Raw genomic sequence first — 19,807 nt, 5'->3', positions numbered from 1 at the left:
TTGTCGAATATGACTTGTGTTGATCTGGTGGATTTTTATCCCCTTTGTAACAGCAATTGGTAAAGGCGCTGTGGAGGTCCTGGTTTGGATTTGACATAACTGCCAGGTGGTGTCACCACCCTGCACCCGATTTGGGATTGTCCAGAGCCCAGGGGCTCTCTCTCGGGGTGCTGGTTCAGAATTCGGGGGTAGGTGGGAAAGGCCCCCTTCTGTGTCAACTGTAATTTGGGGCTGAGTGATTCAAATTATAGTGTTAACTCTCATTACATTCAGTTTCACGTAGAGCTTTGCTAGACTAGAACTTAGTCTCTTACTGAACCTCGCCTGTCTCCGTTTCCTCGTTAAAACGAAACTGACACTCTCCCTAGAGATCAGCTTCACCGTACTGTGAGGAAATGCAGCAGGTGTAGGGGGAAAGTGTGTGCTTAGCAAAGGGTAAATTTCTACACCTGCGCTGTTTCAACTAACCGGAATGCGAGCTACATATGTAATCTTAAATTTTCCATTAGCCACCTTTAAAAACTAAAAAGAGGTGAATTAAAGTAATATACTGTACCTTAACATATTCAAAATACTATTACAGCAACAGGTAATCAATATAAAATTATTAATGAGATATTTACATTCTTATTTTTGGTACTAAGTATTTGAATCTGGAGTGTGCATTACATTCACAGCTCATCTCCCAAACCACTACATTTTCATTGGAAATACTTGATCTGTATTTAGGTTTCATAAATTTAACAGATGAAAAAGTGGGTTCGCATTCCCAACCTGTTCCAAATGTACTCAAAAGTTTTCCAGAAACTGAATGGAATGTCAATTTTGAAATTTATATTTAAGTGGATTAAAACTAAAATCAGTTTCTCCGTCAAATTAGCCGTGTTTCAAATGCTCAGTAGCCACGTGTGGCTGATGGCTTTTGTGTTGAACAATGCAGGTCCATGCAAATGTAAGGTGAGATCATGAGAATAACAAAACGGTCCTTGGGATGCCTCACCTGCATGGGAAACAATGACCAACACTGTCCCCACCCCCCACTCATTGCTTGCCTTCCTTTGGAAGCTAACATTCATACAAAGCACTTTTCTAGAATTAAAGATACATCCAAAAAGCATAAATCATCTCCATCCCAAAGGAAGTCCCTATCTAGTGTGGACATATTTTTTAAATGATTCTATCACAGTGTAGAAAGAGAGGCATGCACAAAAGCAACCAAAATACAGAGGGGAGTCACTGGGACTCCAAGGATGAACAGGAATGTGTCAGGTGAAGAATTCCAAGCAGAAGAAACAGCAGAAAGCCAGAATCGCACCGATCTGGTGAGGTTGGTAGGGAGGGTACAAGGGAGCATGGGGGCAGTAGCTGAGGTTGAGTCTGCGGTGGACAAATAAGAATGAGGCTCGGTTTTTATCCTGGCTGTGTGCTGGGGATTGAAACGTCATCTTCTGAGCTTCAAAGCCCCCCATACATACACACACTCCACTGTGGAAATTACAGCCAGACCTTGGGTATCCATGTCCCCCAGCCCTGAGACTGGCACATCCAATATGAAGGGCAGTGGGAGAGGAGACTCCTACTACCATATATCCATTCAGCAGTTAACAAGTGCTTACTAAATGTTAACTTTGTAGTGTGACGGGAACGGACACAGTAAGTACACACTTTCTGGCCTCAGTACATGTGGGAACTAGTTGCTGTTATCTTCCCCTGACCTGTCAGGTCATTGCTCTGTCAACATATATTTATTGAACAATTATTTGAGGGTCAGGTAGCTGGTTCCTTCCCTTCCTCGCCAGGATAGGGCCAACCCCATTTGTTTCTAATAACCTCTACCCCCATGGCAAGCTCACACGAACACCATTTTAATCACTTAATGGATGAATCTTAGGTTTGGATGGAGGATATGCTTTCGGAGATGATTCCTTCAAATGATCCATCTGGAGATGTTGACAAAGCCCCTTTTGTTGCAATGAATAGTGTCTGTGCCATCCAAAGAACATATGTCATCAAATAGTTAATTTAGAGAATATATAAACTCTTGCAATATATACACATGTCTAAAAACTTGTAGACAAATTGATTCTTCTTAATTATTTATTGACCATCAATTCTATGCACATCTGCATTATGCACATTCTTACAACACCCATACAATATAATATTAAAAATAGTAATATAATTTTATACAGGTATGAAAATAACTTGCCCGAGGTCTCACGTCAGTAAGTGGTGGAGACTAGAATTGAACATATGTTTCATCGGACTCGCAAGTTAATATTTTTTCTCGCCATACCCTGCTGCCTTCACCCTTTTGTAAGTGTGAGGCCCTTCTCACCTAAAAAATAATCTAGTGGGTTCTTCATTAATTCAAATAATCAACTGTCTTCCCCAACCCAGAGTTCATCTCCTTGGATGAGAGAAAATGGATTTTTACATACTGCGTTTGCTTAAAGCGAAGCCCACTTCCCTGGGCCCCCACCCTCCCCCCGGTGAGCGCCTCCCCTTCGACTCCGCCCCAACCACGCCTGCGCGCGCCTCCTCCACCGCCCCTCTGCGTCTCCCGCGGCGCTCAGCCCTGCCTCCTCCCCCGCACCGCCTCCTGTCCCCGCCCCCGCCCGTAGTCTATAAAACCCGGAGCGACGGATCGGGCCCGGGAGCGGCGAGCGAGCGGGGAGGAGGACTGGGCATGCTCGGCGGCGGCGCTGCTTTTGGTCACAAGTAGGAAGCCGCCAGTGCACGACACCGGCAAAGAGAAGCGGGAGCCGCTGCCGCAGCGCGGCTGTGGGGTCCGTCGCCGCCGCCTCGGAGCAGGAGCGGGGCGGGCGAGGGCCGAGAGCCGCCCAGCCCGCCCTCCCGCCCTCTGCCTCTGTGTCCGCGCGCTGCGCCGGACCCCTGCGTCGGTCACCTGGGCGGCAGGGACCCCGCGCCGGGAGCCGGGGCGGACCGGACCCTCCCTCCGCCGGCTGCGGCCCGAGGGCGCCCCCCCGGGGCGGGGCGGCCGCCGCCCTCTGCGGGCAGCTGAGTGTCCGGCTCGCGCCCCGCGCCGGGAGCGAGCGGCGCCGGCAGCCCCGAGGAGGAGGAGGAGGAGGAGGGGGCGGCCATGGGGCTGCTGTCCCAGGGCTCGCCGCTGAGCTGGGAGGAGACCCAGCGGCACGCCGACCACGTGCGGCGGCACGGCATCCTCCAGTTCCTGCACATCTACCACGCTGTCAAGGACCGGCACAAGGACGTGCTCAAGTGGGGCGACGAGGTGAGCCCCGCGGCCCCTGCGCCGCCTTCCTTCGGCCGGGCCCGACCCGGCGCCCCGCGCCTTGCCCCGCGCCCGAGGGTCCCCGGCGCCGGGCGTCCCGAGCCACCCCGAGTGGGGCCCTGCCCCGAGCCTCTGGCCGGACTTCTCTCTCCCATCCATTCATTCATTCGGGCTTTCCCTTCCCTCAGCAAACGTGGATTGGGCGCTGGCAGGGCGTGAGCATGAAAAAGTGTGACATTTGGTGCTTCGGGGAGTTTTCAGCCTCCTACACCTGGCCGGCCGTCTCTCGCAGTCCGCAGTCCCGTCTCGAAGTGCGCTTTTGCGATTGATATGAAAGGGATTAACTTGTCTTAGACGGCCCGTTGCTTATTAGGAATCGGGTCTTCCAGATGTTAGCTTCTGCCCCAGCTCATCCAGGTATCTTAAACCTCCAGCTTCTCCTTCTCATCCCCTTCCTCCTCCCCCCGACTACACTTTACAGGTATAAATTGAAACAGAAGTGACGCCTCGGTTTTTCTAAAGGGGAGGAAAACTTCCTGGTCCTGTTTAATTCTAAATGGAAACGCTTAGAGCTTCAGAATTAGGATTTTTTAGTGCGTTTCCATGGCCTAGATCCAGCATCTAAACTTCACAAATCCAGGCAGCGTGTGTTCTGCCTGGAGGTGAAATGTCTCTGGATTCTCAATGGGTTGAACCATTGTTTACTGGAATGATCTGGAAAGCATTGCCTCCTGTTAGGTTTAAAGTCTTCTCCCAAAGCTTTTTCTGCTCTCCCTTCCCGTTTTAAAAAATCACATGTATATACAGTTCAGATAATTAAATGACTTCTTGAAAAGTCCATCTATATTTTTCGTGTTTTTACTTTTTGCCTTCCATGGCTTGCTCAGGTGTAAGTAATTTATCTTCTAGCCAGTGTGATCACTCTTGACTTAAGTGTCAAGGCGCTGCTACACCAATGCAGAATCTCTCTCTCTCTCTTAAAGTTAGTTTTTCTATTTCTAACGTTGGAAGATAATTCTGCCTCCTACAGCTGAAGGAATTGTGCTATTTTAAGTTAGAAAAGTATGACGAGTAATTCACGTTTCTACTGTTAGTCGTTTGTCATACTTTGGACAGAAAAGGGATACAGTATGTGTTTGATAATTCTTCAGTTTTAGTCTGAAGTTCACTGTTTCTTTACAGCATCTGACATCTTATATAATCATTCGTGTGTTGTATGTATTTTATGGTCTGTCCTAGATTTTTTTCTCTCACACCTCTGTTTGCCTTTCTCTCCCCACTGGTAAACCAGTGTCCTCCAGAGTGGGGAGTTTACTGTTTAACAGAATTCACAAAGTGGAAAAGTTATCTTAGACTTAAAAAATAACCCGCTGCTTATTATTATTTTAAATTCTGCTTCAATCAAGTCTCTGGATGGAGTGCAGGGTTTTCAAGAAGAATAAAGTTCCTGCTTGCGAGTCTTGACAGTCCTGTTGGCAGTAGGCCTCCTGACACAAGGGGAAGAATTGAGGTTGTGAAGACTGTCCAGGGTGTTAAGAAAAAAAAAACAAAACCCCAATCTTTCTACTCCTGAAATGGCACTTCAGTGAAATCTTAGTCTCTCCCCAATTTGGTTCTCTCCCCGATCCTTGACCTGTGGGGTGCAGGTACTAATTCTCCATTGTGGTGGCTCCACATCTCTAAGGGCAGAGAGAAGGTGTGATGTTTTCTGGGAGAGGGTCTCATACCTAAGTATTTGCTGATACCTCCAGCTCTTCTACTAGCATCCTGCCAAAGTAATCACTCTTGTATGTTGCAGAGCATTGTTTTTCAAACTGCAAGTCATGATCCATTAGTGGGTTGAGAAATAAATTTAGAAGATTTTAGAAGTCTAAAGTTCATTGTTTCTTTACATCTGACATTTTGCGTATTCTTTTGTGTATTGTGTGCGTTTTATGATGTATTCTCTCCATCCCCCTAGATTTTTTTCTCTCTAGGACATTTTAAAAAATGAAATGGAGTTGGATGAAGAAGATCAATTTCTCATACATAGTAAGAATAATATGTGAAACTTTGGAGTTATTTGAGGATGTATATGAAGGGGTATGTATTGGGTCACATGTAGGACTATTTCTTTCTGTGGTTGCAGTTAAAGGAGTCTGAAAGCCAGAGTGTCACATTTATCAGGGAAGGCTTCCTTGACGAGACGAGCCTTTGACGAGGAGCAGGAGAGAATTAACTTCTCCGGTGTTGGCGCTAGGCCTTGCACACAGTAGGAACTCACTATCACTCCTACTGAAGAGGAGTCTGCAGACGGGGCCAGACAGCAAGCAAGCTTGTTTGTATGCAGAAGCCTTGGAAAATAACTGAGAAACAGGCTGGGCAGATAAAAGTAGATAAAGGTGTGGGGGGTGGTGTGGCCCCAAAGATGAAGGATGGCCTTACCAGACAGACAGTGGTGGTTGAGATGTGATATGTGGACTGTGTTGGCGTGATACCAAAATACTGCTCTTCATGGGAGGTTTTGGTGTTGTACTTACAGGGCCATCAACTTGGATTAAAAAAGAAAAAAAAAAATGTGCTGTAAAACTGGTCGCAGATATGATTGGATGGAAAGCCTGCCACTTGAGAAGTGGGGCACCAGTTGTCTCTGGTGTTTATCTGAAAGAAACCTGGATTGGGAGTTCCACTTGTGTTGTGTCCGAGGCCTGCCCGGCTGCCTGTGTGATTGTGAGCCTCGGTTTCCTCATTTGGAAAATGAGGGGATTGGACTTGCCCTTCCGGCTTTTACAGTTTGAATGAGATTTTTTTAATAATGTACGTGTCTCAAATGAGAATATTACTCTTTGAAATTCACCTGGAGATAGATAATTTTTAGACTGCTGAATAAAGAGAAGGCTGCTACCAATCGCTGTGGTAAAAATGGGTTGTATTATAAAGGTGTGTGTATGCCGGCTTTTTGGAACTCAAAAGTACTTTCCTGTGAGAACCTTATAAATAGGTAGATTCCTAAATCAGTTTACAGATGCATGTTCCACCTTTAGTGTGACAGGTCCTACCCCTTGCCGCTATTTATTATGCTGTTTCTGTGGGGAGTAGAAGTTCTGATTCCTAGGTGCCAGGAAAAGACTGTTTTGCCCCAGAGGGGAGGGATGAGCGGGCAGAGGTGAGATGGAGATTCCTCGGTGCTCTGTTGCCTGCTGAGCATTCTGTGTATGCAAAAAAGTAAGTCTTCTCTCTTCACAGCTCAGCCTTGCAGGTACAGATTTTGTTTATAACTTGGAATGTGCACATTGTAGTAGTAGTAGTAGTAGTAGTAGACAAACCTGGGAAATCTGTGCTGCGAATGTGGCAATAAATACGACTGTTGAATTTTTGCTAGTAATCACTCTCATGTTAGCTCCCTGCCAGGCCTTTTCACCTACTTAAAAGCAAGAGCATTATCAGAATTGAAATCTGTCGGACTCCAGGTCCATTTCTCAAACACATTATACCAGGTTTTGGATTATTTACATTGTATGAGATTTTATCAAATCTCATTTTATCAAATCTCACTTTACAGAGTTGAACTCTGTAAAAGGTTGTAGAGGTGCCAGAAAACAACATTTAAAAGCAAACATAATTTTTCTAACTTTTTTTTAACCCAGTATAGTGGCTCTCAAAGGCAAGAAGGTAAATTGTCCTCAAGTTAGCAGAAAAGTCCATGTGAACTTTGAGGGGAAAATATAATATATCTTTAATGTATATGAGTGTGTTCTTATCATGCATAAAACCAGTAAAACAGATGGGATTTATTAGGAGCTGGTATACCATCCATTGAGTTTGCACTGCAGATTTGCCTGTGTAGGTTAAGAATGCTTAAGTAACCATTGAGAAAATGCATAGCTTGTTAATGAATAAGCTTATGATCCAATAATAAAAATAACAGTCCCAAGCTATAAATCTAGAACGGACAAAAGCGTAGTCATTGGAGTCTAATTGAACGTTCTGTGTTGCTTTGGACAAATAGCTGAACTGCTCTTAACCTCAGTTTTGCCATCTATAAAATGGGGACAGTAATACTTTCCTTATAGGGTTATTAAAACTAAATGAGATAATGTTGATGAAATGGTTTACAAGTGCCCAGCCTTTTAAGTAAAGACTCATAAATGATAGCTTAAAATGTTTACTTGGAAATTTTAAAATAATCTAGTATATCTCATTTAATAACCAGGGTCATTGGGGAATGAGACATTCCATGTATGTGGGATTTTTTTAACCAATTAATTGAAATTTACCCATTCAGATATAATTATATTTCAATAGCTTGGTGATTTTTTATGGTATTTCTAAATTGCATCTCAAAATCTAAATTGTGTTTGTAAAATGCATCATTTGACACTGATTTCTTAGAATAAGACATTGATAAATTATTTCTTGATAGTCATTCTGAGATTCTGGTTTCTTACGTCGGTCATTGTGTGTTCTGTTGTTGCATCTTTCTCTCTTAGCTGTCACTGTGGACGTTAGTTTAACAGCATTTATTGACATGTGTCTAAAGCACAGTGGTGAAATCAAGGAAAAAAGAGTGAAACATGGTTGGAGCCTTCTGGTGAATTTTTTTTTCCTTTCAAAATTACCTTTTTTACCAAGAGGTTCGTTTTTGAAGGTTAGGAAACCAGATAACTGACCCTGTGTTTATATCAGGAATCGAGGCTGAGAATTGAAGCTTGGCTTAAATGTGAGCTTGACGACTACTTCTGATGTAAGTCTCAGGGTTTCTTTTCCCCTCTTCATTTTGTGTTATATAGTTTTGTGTGGGCTTTCTTTTTAAACCAATTTCACTGAATTATAATTTACATACGATAATATGCACCCATTTTAAATGTACAGTTCAGTGACTTTTAACAAGTATATACGACCAGATATCGGCCACCACAGTTGAAATAGAAAATACAAACAGAACATTCGTGTGTATATAACATTCCCATCACCCTCCAGATGTTCCCTTGTGCACACATGTGAGAGAGAAACCCGGCACTTCAGGTGATTCTCATTCTTCAGGCACCGCCTTTGGGAAGCTGCTCTAAAGAATGGGTGGCCGTTAATAAGATGAAGGGGAGACATTCTAGGCAAAAGAACAGTGTAGTAAAGGCAGAAAGGGGAGAGGTAACGTTGATATGTCAGGGTTATGTGCACTTTGGGGTTGTAAGTGCACTGAGTACATACGATCAGTTTCTAGAGGTCTTTGGATAAGTAGAGGTTTTTTTGCACTCTAAACGCATGAGGAAAATAGAATGGAAGAAAAAGGTTTATTACTTCTGTACACCCAGTTCTCCTAGAGAAATGTTTCTGGACTTCTGAACCAGTTACTGTGACCCCAGCATATCACTGTTGAGTTCCTCTGTGTGAAGAGGAATGTCTAGAATACCACTTCTAGTAATGTCTAGAAGTGGCTTTAGCAAATGGACTTACTAGTACTCTGTGTGTAGCTTCATTTTGTAGTATAAACCTAGGTAAAGTTCAGTAAGACCACATATCTTGAGAAAATATGTCAGAATATTAATTGAGCCTCTAACATCAAAATTTGTGTTTCTGGTCATTTTTGGATACTCAAGGCATCTGAATAAATTGTTAGAGCACTGTGTGTGGGGCATTACTGATGTTGCTGGTATTAGTGGATGCACCGTATCCTAATGAGCTTGCTAGTTAATATTCTCTGTTTATATACTCATGATTTAACCAAGTAGGGTGGGTTTCTTTTAATTTTAACAGGTTTATTTAGATATAATTGACATACAATAAGCTGCATATATTTAAAATGTACAGTTTGATAACTTCTGATATGTGTATCCCTGTGAAACCATCACCACAATCAAAATAATGAACATACCTATCATCTCCAAAAATATCTTTGTGCCCCTTGGTAATTCCCCCCACCATACCCCCCCTTCTGCAGGCGACCACTGATCTGCTTTCTGTCACCATAGCTTAGTTTGCATTTCCTCAAGTTTTATATCTAGGAAATCATACAGCAAACAAAACTTCTATGGACATTAATGTACAAGTCCTTATATGGACTTATGCTTTCGTCTGTCTTGATTATTACCTAGGAATGCTGGGTTTTAACTTCATAAGGAAACTACCAAACTTTTCCAAAGTGGATGTACCATTTTACATTTCCACCAGCAGTGTATGCTAGTTCAGTTCACCAGAATCCTTGCCAATACTTGGTACAGTCAGTCTCTAATTTTAGCCATTCTAATAGATGTGTGGTGGTATTTTATAGTATTTTTAATTTGTATTTCCCTAAAGGCCACAGATGTTGAATATATTTTCATATGCTTATTTGCCATCTGTATTTCTTTTTTGTGAAGTGTGTTAAAATCATTTGTCTATTTGAGTTGTTTTCTTATTATGGAGTTTTGAGAGTTCTTTATGTATTCTGGATGTAAGTCTCATCAGATATATGCTTTGCACATATGTTCTCCCATGCTGTTTTCATTCTCTTAACTGTGTATTTTGAAGAACAGAAGTTGTTCATTATGATGAAGTCCAATTTGTCCATTTGTTCTTTTATGGATTATGCTTTTGGTATGGAATCTAAGAAATCTTTCCTTAATCCAGGGTCACAAAGGTTTTCTTCTAGAAGTTTTATAATCTTACATTTTATGTTGAGGTCTGTGATTCATTTTGAGTTAATTTTTGTATACAGCACAAGGTATGATTTTTGGTTTGGGTTGTTTTTTGCCTGTTGCCCCAGCACCATTTGTTGAAAAGACTCTCCTTTCTCCACTGCCAAAGATGCACAGCCTTGTACCTTTGTCTGATATCAGTTGCCTATGTACGTGTGGTTTTATTTCTGGGCTGTTTGTACTGTTCCATTGATCTATTTGTCTATCTTTATGCCAATACCACACTCTTTAATGCTATAACTTTATAATAAGTTGTGAGGTCAGGTAATGTTAGCTCTCCAACTTGGTTCTTTTTCAACTTGTTTTGACTCTTCTAGGTCCTTTTAATTTCCTCGTGAATTTTAGAACCAGCTTGGCAATTTCTACCAAAACCAAACAAAACAAACCCTCCTGGAATTTTGACTGGGACTGCATTAAATCTATAGATCAATTTGGGGAGAATTGAGATCTTAACAATAATGGGTCTTCCGACCCATGAACCAGTACATCTCTCCACTTATTTATAATTTCTTTAATTTCTCTCAACAGTGTTTTGTAGTTTTCGGTGTTCAAGTCTTTTGTGTCTTTTGTCAGATTTATCACTGAGTAGTTCATAGTTTTTGATTCTGTTGTAAATGATACTACTTTTAAAGTTGCAGTTTCTGGTTGTTCATTGCTAATATATGAAAACAAAATTGATTTTGTATATTTATCTTGTATTCTGCAACCTTACTAAATTCACTTTTTTGAACATCTGGAATACAGTTCTGATAACTTTTAATGTCTTTGCTAATTCTATCATCTTTGTCCTTTAAAATCAGGTTCAATTGATTTTTTTTCTCTCTTTTGAGTATGTTTCCCTACTTGTCCGCTTGCCTGGTAACCTTTGTTTGGATGCCAGGCATTATGAATTTTACTTTGTTGGGTGCTTGATATTTGTATATTCCTAAAAGTATTCTTAAGCTTTGTTCTGGAATATAGTTATTAGCTTATAGTTATATCTTGCTATTACAATTGATGAGACAGATCCAGAGAAGTCTCAGTTTAGGGCTAAGTATTCCCTTCTTTTGAGGAGAGACCTTTATAGGTCCTTTTCCCAAAGCCCCTGAATTAGGACTTAGTCCATTCTGGCCTATGGGAACACACTCTGTCTGAGCTTTGGCTACTTGCCTCACATGCGGGGGTTGATTTACTACTGAATCCTTCAGGGGGACCCTCTGCAGGTCTCTGGGGTTCTTTGTGCAGCTCTCCTCCTTGGTACTTTGTCCTGTGAACTCTGATTAACTAGGTTTCCTCAGACCTTCAGCTCTCTCTCTCCAATTTGGAGAGTCCCCCGGGCTCGGCTTGGCCTCCCTGCCCATGAGCTGGGGCCTCTCTCCAGGCAGTAAGTTGGGGCAACTGTAGGGCTCACTTAGTTTTTTTTTCCCCCATGTATCCGGGATCTTGGTCCTTTATCTGATGTCCAGTGTCTTGAAAAAACTATTTCATATATTTTCTCTTTTTTTTTTTTTTTTGGTTGGTTCAGGTGGGAGAGTAAAATGGGTCACTGTTACTCCATTTTGATCAGAAGTGGATGTCTTTCCCACTTTTTCTATTAGTCTTTCAGCTTTGCTCTCCTTTGTAAATTTTGTCCAAAGGCTGGCTACTCTTGTGGTTATATCTCCAGCAACCAAGATTTAGCCAAGGTTTTTTTTGCCCCCACCAGAGCCCCAGTACAGAGTTGTGTATCACAGTTGTAGAGTTGTAGCTCTCCTATGTGGGACGCCGCCTCAGCGTGGCTTGACGAGCGGTGAGTAGGTCCACGCCCAGGATTCGAACAGGCGAACCCCAGGCCGGGAAGTGGAAGGCACGAACTTAACTGCTACGCCACCGGGCTAGCCCTAGCCAAGTTTTTAAAGTTAGGATTTTCTTTGCCCTTATGCTGTAATGTTCAACACTTAGTGTTACCATCCTATGACTGGGTATTTGGTGAAAACACATTATTTTGAAAATTTGCCTGTATTTTATGAATGGACTTTAATTTGAAGATGGGAGTCCAAGCCCTGAGTCTTCCCCCAAATGGTTGTGTGATCTTAGATACGGAACTTAAATTCTTTGGACCACAATGTCCTCAGCTGTAAGACAAATCAAAAAAATCCTATCATTTGGTCTTGAGTTGTGTGCTTGTGTGTGTGTGTATTTCTAATTGTATCTTTAACAGTTTAACTGTTTCAGAATGCTTTAAACTCTATACAACTTAAGAAAACCAGGAAATGCATGCTAGAAATGGTAGAATCCACTTCCTTGCCCTGTCACCTTTTGGGTTTTAGCATTTTTGCGAGATAGCATACTTTACAGGCTATTGAAAAAGTAACCTAATTATAAAGCCATAGGTGTTATGTGTCTAGAAACATTTTCTTTAACTTCCTAAGTAAACCTATTGGAGCCTCACAACTTTTCTATAAAAAGCAAGATGGTATTGCAAAATGTTTCCTTCAGAAAAACCGAGACTTAAGCTTTACTTACATGTGGCAAAACACTAAAGGCTTTATTTCCATAATGGATGACTTTTAAATTAAGAAGTATTTGTTGAGTACTGTCTGTATATCGAGGACTTTCTGTGCTAGATCATGGGGTTGAAGAGAAGAACCAAGGAGAGAGAGAAGCTCTCTGTCCTTGAAGAACTCCAGTCGTAGTGGGGTGGGTGGACAAGCGAGAGCGAGGAGAGAAGTTTGCTTCTATACCTGGAGATCCTGGGAGTCTTATTGATGGAGGAAGGGGGTGGCTTCTGGTAGGATCTCAAAGGGAGATAGAGAAGGCAAGGAAAGGGCATGTGCAAATGTGAAATCAGGAAGGTGCCTGATGTTGAGGGAGACTGCTGTAACCTAGAACCGAAGCAGGGAACAGGGAATGCTAGGGGTTGAGGCTAGAAAGGTGGGTTGGGTTCAAGCTGTTGAAGGTCCTTTATAATAGGCCATGTGGGAAGACGTGGTATTGCGAGTCCAGGAATAATGGCACAAAGAGGTTTCTTCTAGATCCCTTTGGTAATAGTGTGAAAAATGGTTTGGGAAGGATCACTAGAGACAGGGAGCCCACACTATAGAAGATGTCTGATTGCTGGGAGAGAGAAGAGAGTGTAGTCTAGGGCTCTAGAGATCAAGAGATGTGCATGTTAAAGAGCCACTTTGGAGGAGGAGAGTGAGGACCTAGCACCTGAGTGGTTATATCTCTCACCCAGGTTCCTAGCTTAGATGATCAAGTGAATAAGAATCCCTACAAGGATAGTTAGTTCCTGGGGGAACTGGTTTGGAACCCTTGCATATAAGGAGCCCAGGGCTCATCCAGTAGAGAAACGAGGTAGACAGTGAGGAGAGAGAGCTGGAGCAACATCTGAGCTGGCTGTGTGTGGCTGGGCAGCCGCAGGCCTAAGGGTGGTGGTTAAAACCAAGGTGGAGAGTGAGATAAGCCAGAGAGAGGAGGCATTGGCGGCGCGTCAGAACCCTGATGAATGCACACTTAAAGGACAGGAATTTAGTGTGGGATCCTGAGAAGGAACAGTGTGGGTGTGGGGGGGGGGGAGGATGGAGGGCTTTCGAGAGGTATGGGAGGATGGGAACTGAAATGAAGCCATTGGATTTGCGGGTCAGACAGGGACTGGAGGCTTTGGCAACAACCTATCTCAAACACATTAAGAACTTGGGAAAAGAGCAAAAATTGGTTTCCGGCCAGAATAAATGGCGCAAAGCCCATGTGTGTTTTCACAGCTTGTAAGGTCCTTGAAATCTTGGTTATAATTTTCAGAAAGAAGCAGAATTGAACTGAGAAAGCATATAAATTTGGGTCACTCAAGTCGTATCTCTGTGGCTAAGTTACCTCTGTTGGATGTTGAGACTGATGGTCGTGGATTGAGGGTATTAGAATGATGACCCTGACTCTCCACTTAAATTTGGGTTTCTCAGACATTGAGAAGATGGGGAAACATGAATAAGCCTCAGACTTCTTGCCAAAAGAACTCATTTTGAATACATCTTTATAGGTATCTGGGAAAGTTGGATATCTAGATTGCTGTATCCTTGGAGAGTTCACGTGGCTAAGGGTCTACTCTGTTGGACACGCTTTGGAGAGCTCTCTGTATTCTTCGGTTTTTGTGTCTGTTGTCAGGATATGGTAGTTAAACTTATTTCCACAACAGGATTACAAAAGAACCCCCAAACCAGATGTTCCTAATTATATAAATGTTCACACAGACCCGCTGTCGTCTTTGTCTCCCCTCTTCCAGCTCTTTTTTAGTCCTTTGGATTCAGTTAACTCCTTTCTTTTGAACTGGATGTTGATTTAGCAGAGTTAAAACTCTAAGGCTAGAGACTGTGACCCTTTTCCTGGAAGCTAGGAAGAGTCCGGGCTGTGACACCCCATTTGGATTGCCCACAGGGGCCCTGGACTGGGGTACACAGAGCTTCACATATTTTAATGCTCCGGAGAGATAGTCAAGACCTTGAAGTACCTGTGAAAGCTGGCTGGCACTCCTCTGAAGTGTTTTAAAGAGTTAGGGGTTGTAGCAGTGACCTTAAACTTAAGTGACCTTAAATGTTAGAAAGTTAACGTTTTTTTTTTTAAATAAAATCCTATTTGTGTAGTATGTGCTCTGAGAACTGTAAGCCTCAGGTGAACCTAAAGAGATTATTTGGGGGTGCTTCCTTCGTTTCCCTCTCTAAATGTTCACATATTTACACAAATGGGGTCCTTGGAAGGTGTGTTGTTATCTAACACACTTTGAACAGTCCTGCCTGTGCTGAGCATGATGGTCCTCTTCGCTTCGCCCCCAAGACCCCCACTGCCATGTGAAGTTCTGTCTAGGGGTCATGATCTACTGGCTCCGCTACTCAAATAGAGCAAGAACTAGGGAGTAAACAAAAGTCCTCTGAGTACAAAGTTTGCACACTTTACCACTCATTTTATACACAATTCCTCCATGGTTGGTCATGTAGTTTCTCAGCTCCGAATGAACGGCAGAAAATCAATTGAGGCATAAAGGAGAGAGACCGACTCAGAGCATCTGTGCAAAGCAGATCTGGATGGGGCAGCCCGGTGTGCCTCCAAGGGCCGCACTCTGGTATGCCTCTAGTTAAAGAAATGAAACTGCTGATGAACTCTAAAGCCTTAATAACAAGTGAGAGTGTGTTTAGTATCTTCCTATTGATAGCAAAAGAGGATGTAATCAGTTTTAGAAAGATTTCCACTCATATATACATAAAAATTTTTAAGAGAACATATGCTTAGAAAGGGTAAGCTTTGGGTAACATCACAATGCATTTAAATAAAATTACCTTCCTGGCAGTGCAGGGTAAGTAATGTATTTAATGAGAGTGAAAGGAAAATGGATGGTCGTATACTAAGAGAATTTCTGGAAGAGTTTAATTACAGAAATAGTAGTTTAGAGCTGGAAGGAACTTTTGGTTTTTCCTTATTTTTCAGGTGGTGAAACTGAGGCCCAGAGACTAAAACACATTCTGAATGTCTGTAATTATAATATGCGTGAGAAGAGAGGGAAAATGAAGACTACTCTGGGTAGGGTATCCACGTTGCACAACTCCAGCAGGCACTACTAGTGTGGTGGTGCCCCTTGAGGATTGGGCAAGAAGGGAGTCACGGTATTGGGGAGTCAGCAAAGGTTTCTCTGAAGAAATGATACTTGACTGGAGACCCACAGGAGCCAGCTCTTTGAAGGGCTGAGGTAAAATCTTTCCAGGCAGAGAGAACAGAAGTGCTGTCAGGGCCTTGAAGTGGTTGTTGGAGAAATGGAGAGAAGGCTGGTGGGGCTGCAACATGGTGGGGAGAGGGTTTGAAATGAAGGAGGCAGAGGCTGGATCACCAGCCCTAATTCTCTTGGTGAGGGGTGTTGGATTTTTGTGGAGTGTGAGCATTTACAAGTTCCAGGGAGAGGAGTGACTTGGTCTGCTTGGTGAGCGAGCCCAGGTCTGCCTGTTTGCAGTCGGGGATCATTCCACAGCAGTGCATAGCTTCCACTTTCAACTAAGACCAGTAGGACCTGGAACAGACGCCATAGGAAACAATATTTTCGTGAGATAGTACTTCCCTTCCCGTAAGTGACACATTCCGATATTTTACTCCATTTCAAAAAAAAATTTTTATAATATTGATAACAACCCACCATGGCCTACTAAGGGGATGTAACCAGCATTTGAAAAAAAGTTATAAACACTATTCTGCCTCAATTAGTGTATCCCTGCCCCAGAGCTAGAAAAGAACCACTCACATTTGAGTGGTGCTGTGTACTTACTACTGTTTTAGGCACTTTACGTGCGTTATTTTATGTAATCCTCCCCCGTGCCTCCAGTGAAGTAGGTAGTATCCCCATTTCACAAAAGAAAAAGCTGAAATACAGAAGTTGCCAGGACTGAAACGCACTGCAGGGCACTCCAGCCACTCCCCCATATATCACCTCCAGAGGAGCAGGGGGAAAGAGCTGGGGGCAGTTCTGTAGGCACCAACTGAGGTGAGGTGGAAGGTGGAAAGGAAAAGCAGAAGAGAGGAAGGGATGGTGGCAACAGAGGAAGTGGCTTTTTTTTTTTTTTTTTGGAATGGAAATATGAATGTCTTAGAGCCACAAATGCAGTCTTAAGTATTTTTCACACCAGATGGCCAGTGATTCCCTTCTAGTGAAATGCCAACACTCTTTCGAAACTATAATATTGAATATGCCTGGGAAATTTCTCGGTCCGGAGGACAAATGCTAACAGGTTTAGTAATGTGACCACAGCCGTCCCAGCTAATCTTCTGCGGAGCCCTGTGAAAAGGCAGATGGGGGCAAGCCCTTTATATGAAAATCGGGGTGACCTCACTTGATAGCTATGCGGCCTGTGGGACTTCATCCCAGGGCACAGGTAGTGGGCCGGAATTAGAGCCTGAGTCGGGAGCTCTGCCTCTGAGATTTTGATCCTTTAATGTGAATTTCAAATATGGCAGGAAAGGAGTATATATCAACAAGAGTGTCTATCTTCCAGATCCCACCTAAAGCAGGTTAGAATTGCTCTCTTGGTGGGATCCGCCCTGACATCCAGGTGCAGTTCCTGAGGGTAGCCCCAAAACTGCCTTTATGGGGTGTAAGACTATGAAAGAGTGTCTGGGCTCAGATTCTTGTGATGGTGGAATGCCATTAAACTTGGAGGTCGTGAATTACTGTCACCCTGTCACTGGGGCATAGGTGGCCCCTCTGAGCACAGCAGTCGCTGTGGAGTTAGAATTCCTCTGTCTTAGCATTGGCTCCCACTTAGTCTCTTTAGAATGCACTCTCTTTTTTCTTTCTCCTCTTTGTTGGGTGCCTTAGTCTACCGCCAGTTCCTAAGAACTAAAAACCCTGGGTTTCTCATAGGCAGTCCCTGAGTTTAGGCCAGCCTCGTTTATAAACGTGCCTTACGAGGGAACATGCTTGCTTTCTTGCTTGCTCAGGAGTGCGTCAGGCACTGAGCTGGGCCCCACCATGGAGTGGGGTGCTGTCTCTAGCATCCGTCACGCCCCCTGCTGGAGCCCTAAGTCTCCTCACCTGGTAGGAGTCACCGCGGAGGTTCTGGATGGTCTACACTGGATAGGGATTCTTGATGAGGCCGCCCCCCTCACACCCCCATCTGCCAGCTGAGTACTGCAGAGCGGTTGATCCGGAGCAGCCTCTCGCTGGGGACCACGATACCCTCTTTCTTGTCGGCCACAGAGTGACTAGGACTCAGACAGGGGAACGTGTTCTCAAAGAGCCAAGGAGTTCACTAGTCCTTAGAATCCAGAAGCTATAGTACTAAAGTGGAAGTGTTTTGAGGTAAGTAAAACTGTTTATATTTATAATATTGTTTCTTTAGGAGGAAATGGCTTCTGGCTTAGGTTTAGGTTTCTGAGTTGCCGAGTGCCCGTGTTGTGTTGGTGGCCATAGCTAACATCACCGTTGGTAACGTTACTTCATGTGCTACCTTTACTGAGGTTACTTTTTGTGAGAAGACTGGTTGGGTTCTGCTAGATTTGGTTCAGAGATAAGGTAGGAATGCCTTAACATGGTCTTTGTAACCATCAGAAAATTAAAACTGACCTATGTCTGAAGTGTAGTGATATGGATTAAAAAAAAAAATCAGCCAACGTAAATTCAGAGGCCCGGAAAATAAATGTCTCGTGCCGTCTGCAGGGCATGAAAGAGCAGGTGCCGCGGCATTGAGGGATGTCCCTTGTGATGAATTTGCGAGTCCATGTACAGGTCCAGGGTTGTGGTTTCTCCTGGGTTTTAGTCCATTGCTGTCCGGCACAACTTTGTGTAGTAATGAAAACGTTTGTTCTATCCAGTAGGTAGCCACTAGCCACAGGTTGCTAGTGGGACTTGGGAACTGAATTTTTAATTTTATTTTAATTAATTTCCAATCCAAATAGCCATGCGTGCCTAGCGTCTATCCTAATGGACAGCGTGATTTTTTTGTTCTTCCCTTAAGTGAAAGGCGTCATTGTCCCCCTTAGGAGATTCACCACAATTTTCCCTGCAACTCCCATTTTCTTTTTCTCTTTAAAAGTCAACATGTTCCGTTTAGTCTTCATGTCACTAATCTTGGCATGTGAAGAATTTGTTTTTTCTCTGTGGGCCAAGGTAATGATTCGGGAAAGTTACTTCTCCTAATCATATAAGAAATTCATTGATTTTATGCAGTGTTAAAATTGAGATTAACGTATTATAAATAACAAAACAACCTACTCTGTAAGCTGAAGTCCTCATCTAGGATGCTAACAGAAGACCAAGTCAGGGCGAGGCCTCACTTACTTTGCTTTCTAAGAGTGTAAACTTGCCCAGAGTGGGCCCCGTGTAAGTCTGTGGTGTGAAATAACGTTTCATGGTAAGGGAAAAGTCAAAGCATATCAGATGTTATAAGAATTTGATATAACTTTAGACTAAACTACTAAAACATTTCATTTTGGGGACATAGGACAGTTTAATATATCAACAGTTACCAGTTTAAGATATCACCATATACATGGCTGTGCAAAAGCACGTGTTCCAATTCCTACTTCATGCTTACTGGTCCCCCAGAAGTGCTCAAACATTACCACGTAAAACTGGTTTTGATATTTGTAATGTCATCATTAGACGTGTCAAATGTGGGCGTCGACCTTAATCCAGATTCTGAGCCATATCAAGTTTCATTACTGTAACAGAATTTCCTGCTAAAGTTTATCCACTGTTTTAAGCACAGCTGCTCTTTTGGTCTTGTCATTCAGGTCTTCCCTGTGTAACCATAAGTGGTTAAAAAAGAACGTGGCATCACTGTGGCTAGCACCAGTTTGGGTATCATGCTAGATATGGGAATGGATGCCATCCAGCTGGTTGGTTGAGAATGCTCAGCAGTATTGGTCATTAGTACTATGCTGTGTGAGTTTATAGTCTTGTGGACAGAAGACATGGTTGCTAGCTTATAACCTAGAGAGGGACTATTGTGACATGATTTCTGTGGGGTGGGCCCAGTTTACCTGCACCTCTGACCAGCCAGACAGGTGATTATGCTGCAGTCGGAATGGTGGTCGGGAAAGCACAGGGCATCCTGTGGGAGGCTGTATTTATGTGGACACGTTGGTAGACTTGCTCCTTTGCCTGGCCAGTCCCTTTCCTCAGGGAAGCTTTCTGATCTCCTGGACTGGATCAGATCCTCCTGCTACATATGCACAGCTCTGTTTGGTCACCTCGAGCACTCACTCAGATCATTAGCTATATTGTGTTATTGGCTGTAGCCCCAGCTGCAGTGTAAGCTTGAGAACAAGAACCACACCTACTTGGCTCCTCACAGTATTCCCAGCACAGTGCTCTGTGGAGGGGGTACAAGGAGAAAGGAGGTGGGGGGCCAGCAAGACAAGGTGTCTGACACTGGTCATCAACTCCAGCCACAGCCTTAACCCTCCAAAT

The 19,807-nt window shown here is 43.4% G+C and overlaps 1 protein-coding gene across 3 annotated transcripts in view; it reads left to right on the top strand.

Annotated features, from left to right (window-relative positions):
- Nucleotides 1-2,666: 2,666 nt before the first annotated feature.
- The window catches only part of GCLC (glutamate-cysteine ligase catalytic subunit), a 45,323-nt gene continuing 28,182 nt past the window's right edge, over nt 2,667-19,807 (top strand). For all 3 annotated transcript variants that reach the window (XM_087438724.1, XM_004424011.2, XM_087438726.1), the window contains exon 1: nt 2,667-3,253. In XM_087438724.1, coding sequence (XP_087294850.1) covers nt 3,104-3,253 — 150 coding nt within the window. In that variant the 5' untranslated portion in view covers nt 2,667-3,103. The remainder of the gene's footprint in view (nt 3,254-19,807) is intronic.

Source organism: Ceratotherium simum, chromosome 13 (genome assembly GCF_057802395.1).
Source record: "Ceratotherium simum simum isolate JZ-2026a chromosome 13, ASM5780239v1, whole genome shotgun sequence".
Lineage (NCBI taxonomy): Eukaryota > Metazoa > Chordata > Mammalia > Perissodactyla > Rhinocerotidae > Ceratotherium > Ceratotherium simum.
The sequence above is the reverse complement of the archived record's forward strand: the minus strand, read 5'-3'. Positions and strand labels throughout refer to the sequence as shown.